Source organism: Gossypium hirsutum, chromosome A10, assembly GCF_007990345.1.
Source record: "Gossypium hirsutum isolate 1008001.06 chromosome A10, Gossypium_hirsutum_v2.1, whole genome shotgun sequence".
In the NCBI taxonomy this organism is placed as follows: Eukaryota; Viridiplantae; Streptophyta; class Magnoliopsida; order Malvales; family Malvaceae; genus Gossypium; species Gossypium hirsutum.
The window spans coordinates 4,994,287-5,005,301 of record NC_053433.1 but is presented as its reverse complement, the minus strand read 5'-3'; the positions used below and the strand labels follow the sequence as shown (position 1 = coordinate 5,005,301).

Sequence of the window (11,015 nt, the reverse complement as noted above, 5' to 3'; positions counted from 1 at the left end):
GTTTTAGTGCAAGATATTAATTACCATGTTTATAACACTCTTATTTTCTTTTTCTACACTATTTCTCATCACTTTTTCTTATTTTCTCTTCACTAACATGACAAGAACATAAGACCATATATAAGAAAACTCTAAATCAACATCAATTCCATGCTTTTTCAACAATATTAAACTTAAAAATATATCGAAATCTTGATGTTCTTACCTTTTCTTATTGACTTCAATCTTTAACTTGATTTTTCTCTCTCCTCCAGCTTCTATTTATTGAATCTAACTTGATATTCTTGCTCCCTATCATTTTCTTGCTATCTTTCTCTCTTGATGGCTATGGAAATTCTTTCAATTTTTAGGTGAAAATAATGAATTTTTGGTAGAAAGACTAAATTGTAAAAAAAAAAACTTCTTTTCTTCTTCTTCTCTTACGTGGGTTTGCATGGGAAATGAAAGGTGATGATAATTCTTCATATTTCCTTCCTTCTATACTAAATAAATAACAATATAATAATAAAAATATCTCATAAAAATATTAATAAAATAATATTTATCTAATTAATTAATTTAAAATATTATCAACATAATAATTACATTCTAAAATTCTCTCTCTTACTAACTGACCATTTTGCCCTTCATGATCTTTTAGAATTCCATCCTTGAGTCATCACTTAATTTGGTAAAATTATAATTTAGTCCCTCATAATTTTTTACCTATTCAATTTGGTCCTAATTTATCAATTTTTCTTGGTTTCTAGATCATTCCACCCTTAAAATATTTTCACCATTAGTCCTTTAACTTTTTTATATTTACATTTCAACCCCTTAAATTTTGAGTATTTACTCTTGTGCAACAAGACTTTTCTCATCTTTGCAATTTAGTCCTTTCTTGAATTAATATATCATAATATACTTTCCAATATTGACATAACTCAAAATTTTCCTTTTTGTCACTTTATTTCCTTATTTTACTATATTACGGATAATATTTTATTGTAAAAATTTTCGGGGTATTACATATAATTACACAAAATCAAAATTCATGTGTAAAATTATACATTGTATCAAAATTAAGTATATATATATTTATCCCTTAATCCACAAGATGAATTTTAAATTTATTTATTTCGTAAATTTTAGAAAATTTTAATTTTAAAATTTGGAAAATATTTTGCATTTCTAAAATGTTTTAGAAATTTTTCTATTGAAAATTTCAAAAAAAATTATAAGTTTTTTTATTTTATTATTGAAGAGAATTTTCATAAATTTTATTGATATTTTTTTAATGGGAATTTATTTTTTATTTATAAAACTGAAATTATTTATATAAGATATGTAATAAAAAATTAATGGTAAATTTACTTAAAAAGAGAGAAAAGGAGAAATTAAATAACGTTTGTTAGTATGTCATATATATAAGGCCAAAATAAGTATTAAAAGGCACTTTTTGACTGTTCATTTAACTTATAAAAGTTAATTTGCTATTTTTTCATTAAAAGATCAAAATGCAATCCAAGTTACAGTTCAGGGACTGATATGGAACTTTTACCTCTTGCAAAGCGATGATATTTCTTGTCCATATATGAATTTGGAGTTCTCCATTTGCATGATCCTGACCAAAAACTTAGCCCCTTGTAAAGACAGCTGCCTTCAATTAATACATTTTCAATTAATGTTAACTGTGTTTCTTTTTCTTTTTCTTTTCTTTTCTTTTTTTAAAAGAAGAAAAAAGTCATATTAGTCCTAAGCAGAAGTCTCCCAAAAACTGAAACGAGACACTTCGAGAAAAACCAAGTAGAAAACAAACAAGTTGATGGCAATGGCAAGAGGCACTGGAATCCAGGGTGAGGATTTTAGGTACCTGATTGTGAGACCATACAAGGGTGGGATTTGGGACGTGTTGAAATACTCATTGCGGGGTGATATAGAGTGTGGGTCGAAGTTCCTGGAAAGCTCAGACCAGGGTTTGGTGGGTGGCGAAGCGGCTGACCACCGTTGGATCATTTTGGTGTCTATCGTAGCACGCAGGATCATTCATTTTCTCGGCAAACCCATGGAGTTAACTGGCTATGGGGTTGACTTCTTTCTCAATCTTCTTTCTCAGAACGGCTCGCTTTTTGGCTTATTTTACAATCTTCTCCGTGGTAATTAATCCCCTCTCCCTTTCTCTTTCAGTATGAGACACACGTGTAATGTCAGTAATTGTGTTCATATTTGTAAGTAGATTGATGCATGTAAAAAATATCATGTTTCTTTTAGTAACTGAGGTCCACTGCTGCATTTTTGTTTGAAACAAGCAAAACCCATCATTTTGAATAACATGTTGGTTGAGAATAGAGATGCAATCTCAAATTACTGTAGATTCTTGCCTTGATGACATTTATGGCTACTAAGATGACCATGAGATGCAGGAGATATAGTTATACCAAAGAGAGGCACTGAGACGTTTATTAGTACTATTGGACACTTAGATGAGAAAATGGACCTTTCCCAGGCCAAAAACTTGGTGGGAGATTTGCATAATTCTACTCCAAGGGAGGGAATAAAAAATGTTGAATTGGATGACCGAGCTACAATGGACCTGTGTATGATGGCATCCAAGCTTGCATATGAAAATGCTGAAGTCGTTAGGAATGTTGTGGTTCATCATTGGAAGGTATAAGCTCCTCTATTGCTCTTCTCTGACCTCGCTTGATTTCGTTTATGTTGTTCTGGTGATTGTTGATTCAATTATGAGTTCTACCAACTTTGGAAAGCAACTAATGACTTTGAAATCGGCATGCCTGTGACGTATGCAGATGCACTTCGTGGACTTCTACGATTGCTGGGATGGTAAGAGACACATTCTGAATGTAACTTGTGTGACCTGATTTTACTTCAAGGTGGTACTTGTTTGTTTTAAGGTCAATTTTTGTTCAATGGTGCATTAATTCCCTTTGTGATTGGCAATCATTTCATAGATTACCAAAAGAAGAAATCAACTCAAGTTTTTCTGTTATGTGACAAGCCAAAGGATGCAACTCTAATATTGATCAGTTTTCGTGGCACGGAGCCTTTTGATGCTGATGATTGGAGTACTGATTTTGACTACTCTTGGTATGAAATTCCGAATTTAGGAAAGCTTCATATGGGATTTCTAGAGGCATTAGGTGTGGGCAATAGAGAAGATGCAGCTTCTTTTCATTATCATCTTCACAAGAGGAGCACAAAGCACAGCTATCCAGAAGCTGCAGAAGTAGAATCCTCAAATGAGGGTCCCCACTCCGAACGATCTGCTGGTATTGATAAAAAGGGCATCCCCCCAGAAATGGTGGAAATGTCTGCATACTATATGGTGAGAGAAAAGCTCAAGACCTTGTTTGAAGAGCACAAGAATGCAAAATATATTGTCACTGGCCATAGCTTAGGGGGGGCTCTCGCGATATTGTTTCCTATAGTGCTCGTGCTGCACGAGGAGACAAATCTACTTCAAAAGTTGCTGGGCGTAAACACATTTGGACAGCCAAGAGTTGGGAACAAGCAACTTGGGAGGTTCATGGAAGCTCATATAAATTACCCAGTCCCCAAGTACTTCAGAGTGGTTTACTGCAATGACCTGGTGCCGAGGTTGCCTTATGATGATAAAACCTTTTTGTATAAGCATTTCGGTGTTTGCCTTTATTACAACAGCTGTTATATCGAGCAGGTAAAAAATGAATTTAGCATTAAACCTAGACAATTCTTCATGTTCTTCATCATATTGAGTTGATTTTCTTCTTTTATTCGTTCTCATTTTTAAAGAAAATGGATAAGGAGCCAAATAAGAATTACTTTGGGATAACACACATGATCCCAGAACATCTCATTGCGATTTGGGAGTTGGTAAGAAGCTTGACAATGGGATACACTCATGGGCCCGAGTACAAAGAAGGATGGTTCTCCATATTTCTTAGGGTACTTGGATTGTCAATGCCTGGTATAGCAGCACATTGCTCGGTAAATTATGTCAACTCTGTGAGACTCGAAAAGTCGTGAGTTATTCATATGTCCTCCCACTAAGAATCTTTTCCTGCAAATGATTTTAGTGATATGCCTGCAACTGGTCCAGCCATTGTGTTTGCCTTGACATTTTCTCTTGTTCGCAATTCAGTGTGTAAGCTTTTCTCCCCATGTATTACTACTAGCATTCTAACCGTCAGTTCCTATCACTACTATACTTGTCAACAGTGAATTTGTTGCAGAAAAGATTTCGATGTTCTTTGTTGATGTAAAAAGGTTTAAGCCATGACTCGAATTCTCAATAATGGAAGCATTAGTTTATGGATCATGAAGAATTCAAGAAAACTTGTCAAAGAAAGAAAAAAATCAACCGTGCCAAGTAGTTTATTATGTTGGGATTTGACCAATTATTACAAAAATTTATGCAAATGAAAAGAAGAATATTGAAATCTCAAGACAGACAGTCCTCTTCTGTGTAGAAAAAAAAATAGCAATACATACTATGAGATATGGCAGGAGTTGTTCACTTAAAGAAGACCTGTTGGATATCCTTTGATTCCACTTTTAGTGACTCTTGGACAACAAATGATGGATGTCTTTTCAGGGTTTATGTGGCAATACTTATGTGAGCAACCACTGCCGGATTTATCTTCACACCAGAATACCGACAAATATGATATTCACGTTTGTTTTTTAGACCGTATGAGCCGATTTGATCGCGTTTAGGTCCAAATTCTTTAGCCTCATAACTGATTCTACATGACCTCTTAAAGTGTGTAGCTCTCCAAGTCTGCATTAAAGGATCATTTCAGCAAAGCTCATTTCATAAATGATCATTGCTAAGTTGTTAGCTGATAACAAATTACCTGGCTATTTCAGCACGCCTCCTAGCGTGATCGGCTATCAAAGAAGATCTCGATCTTCTTCCATTGAAATCCAAGTCTGCAGCCATCAAGCCCTGTAGGCTCCTCTGAGAAAGAATCCATTGGGCTGCTCGGTCATCTTTCCCGTAGTCTTTCTTTGAAGTAAACGCAGTCTGTTGCACAGGGATGCCATGAAAAGCCTCTTCAAGGAAAGATTTAAACCCTATTAAGTATGAAACTAGGAAGAGTACACTGACCTTTCTGTCGAATAGGAGGTTCCAGGCTTCTCCACTCAATGCGTATCGAACTGTGAACTTGATGATATCTAGGGGAACATAGAAAACTAAACTGTATAACCATATAACACCAGCCCATCCCCATCCAATTCCACTGATATCAGCAAAGCTAATATGTGCATATACTGCAATTAAGGTAGCCACCTGCAGATTGAGAAAGGGATATAAAACTTAGCCTGATTTGCCATTGATTCTTAAACAGAGTTTTTTCTGAGAACCTCACCAGTTGAGCGACCACGAATGCACACATCAAGAGAACACCAGGCCTTTCAACGAATGACCAACTTCGACTCCGAGTAACAAAGATGAGAGCCTGACTAATGATGCTGACTTGCAAATATACTGCAGATGAAATTTGCTCGATGTCGTCGGATATAGACCTTACGTTGAAGTGAGTCTGCAGAAAAAATAATGTTTAGGGAACATAATTATTTTCCCCAAATAAACTGTTGGGGAGAGAAAGAGGATAAGTATTATAGAAGTACCTCAAAGAAATCAGTATCAATTACAATCCAGTAAAACAGGACAGTAACCAAAGCAAGATAGGTTCCAATGACAACGCCGGTTGCAAATATCTCATTAAGCTTCCAGCTGTCTGGGGTCGGAGATGGCCTGACTCGGTCCTTGGAAATGGTCATTATAGTTCCTGATTAAGAATCCAAGGTAAACTTTTCAGCACTAATATGACTTTCCTGACTAAAAATCTTAAGGAATGGTTGTCATAGATCGAAAACTTACCGTCATTAAGGATTGCAATTATCAAAACCATGAAAGGTGGGAAATCATATTCCCATATCAGAGCTAGAAGCACAAAACCAAGCTGCAACAGTATGGTTATTTATGGAAAAAAAAGATCAGTAGAAGTCCATGAAAGTGATGAAAAATGTAGGAAATGTGAGAATTTTAACTTACGACAATACGAATGGTTATGGAAACAGCATATATCTGCAAATTCGAGCAGGCTAGTTAGTGTTGCATCAATTATCAACTACTGGCTACTATTTTTTTTCGGGAATAAATATCTATGCTTCACCGTATAGTTTTTCATCCTTTGGAATATAGCTCTGCTTGTCAACACAGCACTGATTATCACACTTAAGCCAGGCTCAGTCAAGACTATATCTGCAGCACTCCTTGCAGCATCTGTAGCATCTGCCACTGCTATTCCAATGTCTGCTTTCTTCAAAGCAGGTGCATCGTTCACCCCATCTCCGGTCATTCCCACGACATGCTTCTTTTCTTGTAAAATCTTTACGATTTCATACTTGTGTTCTTAAAGATGTATAAAAATGTAGGCCGAACCAGAGAATGAAATCACAAAATTAGGAAAGATGGAACACATACATGTCAAAGCGAATTCATCCATTCTTACGCTAAAAATCTATCTATTTATGATTCTGTTTCTTAAAAGATCTATACCAGGGAATACGCCAGCAAAGCCATCTGCCTTCTCAATGAGTTCATCAACTGGAAGAGCTTCATTCTCATCCTTTTCGCGACCCAACAATGATGAAGAAGGATACATGTTTGTCCCCATACCAAGTCTTCTTCCTGTCTCCTTCGCGATGGCCAACTGGTCACCTATATTATTATGTAAAGTACGTATCAGTATTTTTCTAAAACAATCCTGCTTTTGGGAAGCATATTGAGTTAGTCCATGAGTTCAGCCTTCGCCTAATTAATCAAGTGACTAGTGTAAAGGGATCCTAGATATTTGATTATTTCAACCTAGCAAGTACTTCATATTTACCTGTAATCATCTTTACATCAACTCCAAGGTTTAAGGCCCTACGGATGGTCTCGGCACTATCATGTCTTGGAGGATCAAATAAAGGCAACAGCCCACAAAATGTCCAGGGACCTCCAGGGCTCTCCTTGGTTCTTTCTGGAATTTCCTGAGAAGATGATCATGTAAGTTCATGAACATGTTAGAAAGGAACTTGAATGATCAGTGGAAACTCAAATCATCATCATATTTTTCCATTTCCGTAATCATATCATTGATGACATGTAGTTTCTGCAACCAACTTATCTTCTTAACCACAACACATCCCGAAAGATAACATACCTGAAAAGCAACTCCAAGAGACCGCAAGCCCCTCTCAGCAAATTTGTCGATTATAGCATGCACTCTTCCAGCAATCAAATCTTTCTCTAAGCAAATATTTAGTATCTGATATACAGTAGATGAAGACGAAGAATAAGAAGAGAGATTAGTTGCACCAGATAGCTATAAAGACAGCTCAAAGTGGTTAATGTAGCAAATAAGGGCCAAGCATTTGCACGATTGATCGGCATTCATATGTTAGATATAAGAAACAAGGATAATTTTGTTACATAGTATTTCAAAGTGATTATGATCAAGAAAATTTTAGCGATTTCAAAGTGATTATGATCAAGCAAATTTTAGCAACCAATTCATCATGTAATGTTGGGTCTGTTCTCTTCAAGGAGATGAATACCTGTTCGGGAGCTCCTTTGCTAGCACGGTACCAATTACCATCAGAGTCAATGTACGTAATTGCGGTACGTTTGTCGACTGGGTTGAATGGAAGAAAGTGAACCTCTTTGATGTTTGCACGAGCCTGAATATGCAAGGTTTCTTTCATTATTTGACATGAACATCTAAAAGAATCAAATGAAAATGAGAACCTTGAAATTGAACCTTTTTTGTTGTTGTCTTACCTCCTTCGGGTCTGCAAGCATGTTAATGATAGCTGCATCAATAGCATCCTGATTTTCGAGTCTGGAGGCTCTTGCTGCTAGCAGAACAATCAAGTCTTTGTCCATATTTTTGCTAAAAACCTAAAGAAAAAGGTGAACATGGCTATTTAAACTTTATCTGAAAATTGAGTCATTGCAAGAATTAGGAGTTTCAAATATTTGAAGTCCAGCTATTGTACCTCAACAAGGTTCCGATCAACGGTTAGACGATTCAAGGTCAGAGTTCCAGTTTTGTCACTGCATAGAACATCCATTCCAGCCATTTCTTCAATTGCAGTCATCCTTTTAGTAATGGCACCCTCAAAAAAACAAACCAAACAGTAGATTTGTAAACAATGTAGAATAAGTATTTCAGTTTGTCATTGAGCTGTTTTGGATGTTTTAGCTTATTTTTACTGGAAAATGATGTGCATTGAATAAGAGTTGTACCTGTTGAGACAGTCGATGAGAACCAATGGCAAGAGTAACAGATAATACAGTTGGCATAGCTATAGGAATTCCTCCAATCAAGAGAACTAAAAGGTTGTTAATTCCATCTCTGTATGAACGATGCTGTATCGGGAACATGACGATAATTTCAAGAACCATCCCCACCGCAATGGAGCAGATGCAGAAATTCCCGATGGAAGTAAGGACCTGCTGAAAGTGTCCAACAACTTCAGTGGAGTCAACTAAATGTGCCGCTTTTCCGAAGAAAGAGTGAACTCCAGTAGCTATAACCACAGCCTCAATCTCACCATGCTTACATGTTGAACCAGAAAACACTTCATCTCCTGTTCTCTTGGTGACCGGAAGGGATTCACCCGTAAGAGCTGACTGCAACACAGAAACTTTTACATGATATATATTCAGTTATTTAATTGATTTTTATCACAATCAAGTAAAGCACTTGCCTGATCAATTTTAAGTGGATCGCCTTCAAGAAGGCGAGCATCCGCAGGGATGATATCTCCAAGTTTTATGCTAATTATATCTCCTGGTACTAAAATAGCAGCATCTCTTTCTTGCCACTGACCATCTCTGAGAACCTGCATAAAAGAAAAATAATTATGAAAATTTAGACATTGTTGTATTTGCAAAGGCATTAAAGAAACTTGAAGAGAGTTGCAGACCTTTGTTTTAGGAGCCAGACGAGCCATGAGTGCGGCTGCAGCATTTCCAGCATTGTTTTCCTCAATGAAACTGATTGTTGAATTGAGAATCAGAAGGCATATAATCCCTACAAAGTCCTGCCAGTCAGGACCCTCACCCTGAAACAAAACAAACCCCAGAAAGCTATCAGGATGACCATTCAAGCTTTGAAAAGTATATGGTGAAAGATATATAACTTACTCCACCATTGGCAAGGACAATGGCCATCACTGCTGCAGCTTCCATAACCCATGATAATGGGTTCCACATAAAGCTTAGAAACTTCAAAAACTTGTTTTCCTAGATTATAATAAAAAGTTAGCATTGTCACAGTGCTTCAAACCAAACCAGATAAACTACAGCTAGCTTAGCTAATAGGCTGCAAGGTCTTACTTTATTGCAATTTTATAACTAGAACTACAGATATTTTAACTGAAAATTTGAAACTATACATATATCCGAAATTACGGGTGCTTACGGGCTTCTCCTCGAGCTTGTTTTGACCAAAAATATGGACTCGAACTTCAGCATCTTCCGATGTAAGTCCTGCACGGGATGTTCTCAGTTGCTCGAAAACTTCCTCTAGCGGTAAGCGTTCCTTTCGAAAACAGAGTACATAAGATATATATATATATCTGATTTAGTATCATGTAAATTCTGAATTCCAGAAATACTGGAAATCTGCATTAAGACTCTAGTAGTAAAAGTACATTAAACTCACCAAATCGATCCCCTCTCGGTTGAAATTCTCGGGATCCAGCAACGGTTTGTCGAGCTCCTCGCTCATGATGATTCAAGCTGTTTAAACAACATACACATCATGAATAATGTCAAACTGCATTGATCAGGTTCTATAACTGCTAAGTATGACCGGACAGCATATCATATAGAACAGAACAGCAGGACAACCATTTGATTAGTTCTAACTAAAGGGGAAAAAAGCACAGTTTGCTAAAACCAAACAGCACTGGAACCAGTTTGACAACTTACTTTTTATGGAAAAGTGAAGAGCAGTAAAGCCTGCAAAGTGAAGCTTCCTCTCCTCTGTTTTAGTGGAGCTAGCGGAGTTTGTGTAGTATGAAGAAGGCTAAGGCAAACAAGTGAAGTGAGAGATAATAAAGGGGCAATAATAACCAATGTTTTGTTTTTTGTTGACCGGTTGTTGGGACCTGACTGGTATATCACCTGACCCTAAACCTGGCGCCACCGTCACCATTTTTTGGCTATCAACTACCTTTCAAACCTTGCTGTTCTAGACCTAACGGTCACTATGACCCGAACCCAAAAAATCTTATGCTATATTGCATATAATTTTTAGGCTTTAACGTGCTTGCATGTTAATCATATGTGTGGCGGTTGCATATTTCACATACTATATAGTATTAATTAATAGTAGAGGAGGGGTAGGTGATGTGTTGGCAAGTGCTTATTTTGCATGTATTTTCCAATCTTCCCGTTAATAAATTTTTTGAAGACTTTTTATTTTGTATAATAATAATGTTTGACATTGACATTAGAGGCAGGGGTCAGAAAAATTTTTTTTAGAGAGGTCCAAAATTAAATTATATATTTTTATAATAGTAAAAAATATAATTTTATTATTTTAATAATTTATATCTTTATAAAATTATAAAGATTAAATTAAATTTTTATTATTTTTGAAGACTAAAATATAATTTTATCATTATTAATTTTTATTTTAGGTGCTGCACGCCCTTATCTCCGCCATTGATTGAGATTCACAGTGTTTTGAAATTGAGATGATATGTTAGATTTCTGTTTTTAGTATGATATATTTTTTTAAGTTGTAAATTTATGTCAAACTTTAAAATAACATTATAACGTATAAAAAAGAAAAAAAAGATCAAACTACATAAATTAGGTTGGAACCAAAAAAAGTAGATGAGAGTAGGTCCATATTTATATATATATATATATATATTTTTGTGTGTGTGTTCTGTTTTTATTTTCTTGCTGGTAGGTCGAAATTTATACTGTCAAATATATGTGAAATTTAAAAAAAAAAAAGAAA

The 11,015-nt window shown here is 35.7% G+C and overlaps 2 protein-coding genes across 2 annotated transcripts; one reads left to right on the top strand and one right to left on the bottom strand.

Moving 5' to 3' along the window:
- Nucleotides 1–1,455: 1,455 nt before the first annotated feature.
- Nucleotides 1,456–4,204, top strand: LOC107895741 (triacylglycerol lipase OBL1). Its single transcript, XM_041079663.1, has 3 exons — nucleotides 1,456–2,647; nucleotides 2,790–2,823; nucleotides 2,952–4,204. Exons 1-3 carry the CDS (start codon nucleotides 2,471–2,473, stop codon nucleotides 3,737–3,739), a joined length of 999 nt encoding a protein of 332 aa, XP_040935597.1. The 5' UTR covers nucleotides 1,456–2,470; the 3' UTR covers nucleotides 3,740–4,204.
- Nucleotides 4,205–4,323: 119 nt separating this feature from the next.
- On the bottom strand, nucleotides 4,324–10,121 carry LOC107897472 (ATPase 10, plasma membrane-type). Its single transcript, XM_016822942.2, has 21 exons — nucleotides 9,974–10,121; nucleotides 9,705–9,781; nucleotides 9,462–9,581; nucleotides 9,185–9,283; nucleotides 8,965–9,102; nucleotides 8,746–8,880; nucleotides 8,282–8,668; nucleotides 8,032–8,151; nucleotides 7,814–7,933; nucleotides 7,591–7,713; nucleotides 7,197–7,301; nucleotides 6,879–7,023; nucleotides 6,548–6,709; nucleotides 6,162–6,400; nucleotides 6,041–6,073; nucleotides 5,867–5,948; nucleotides 5,614–5,774; nucleotides 5,352–5,525; nucleotides 5,090–5,272; nucleotides 4,836–5,005; nucleotides 4,324–4,759 (listed from the first exon to the last, which is right to left on the bottom strand). The coding sequence occupies exons 2-21, from the start codon at nucleotides 9,768–9,770 to the stop codon at nucleotides 4,663–4,665; spliced, it is 2,859 nt and encodes a 952-aa protein (XP_016678431.1). The 5' UTR covers nucleotides 9,771–9,781; nucleotides 9,974–10,121; the 3' UTR covers nucleotides 4,324–4,662.
- Between the last annotated feature and the right edge of the window lie 894 nt (nucleotides 10,122–11,015).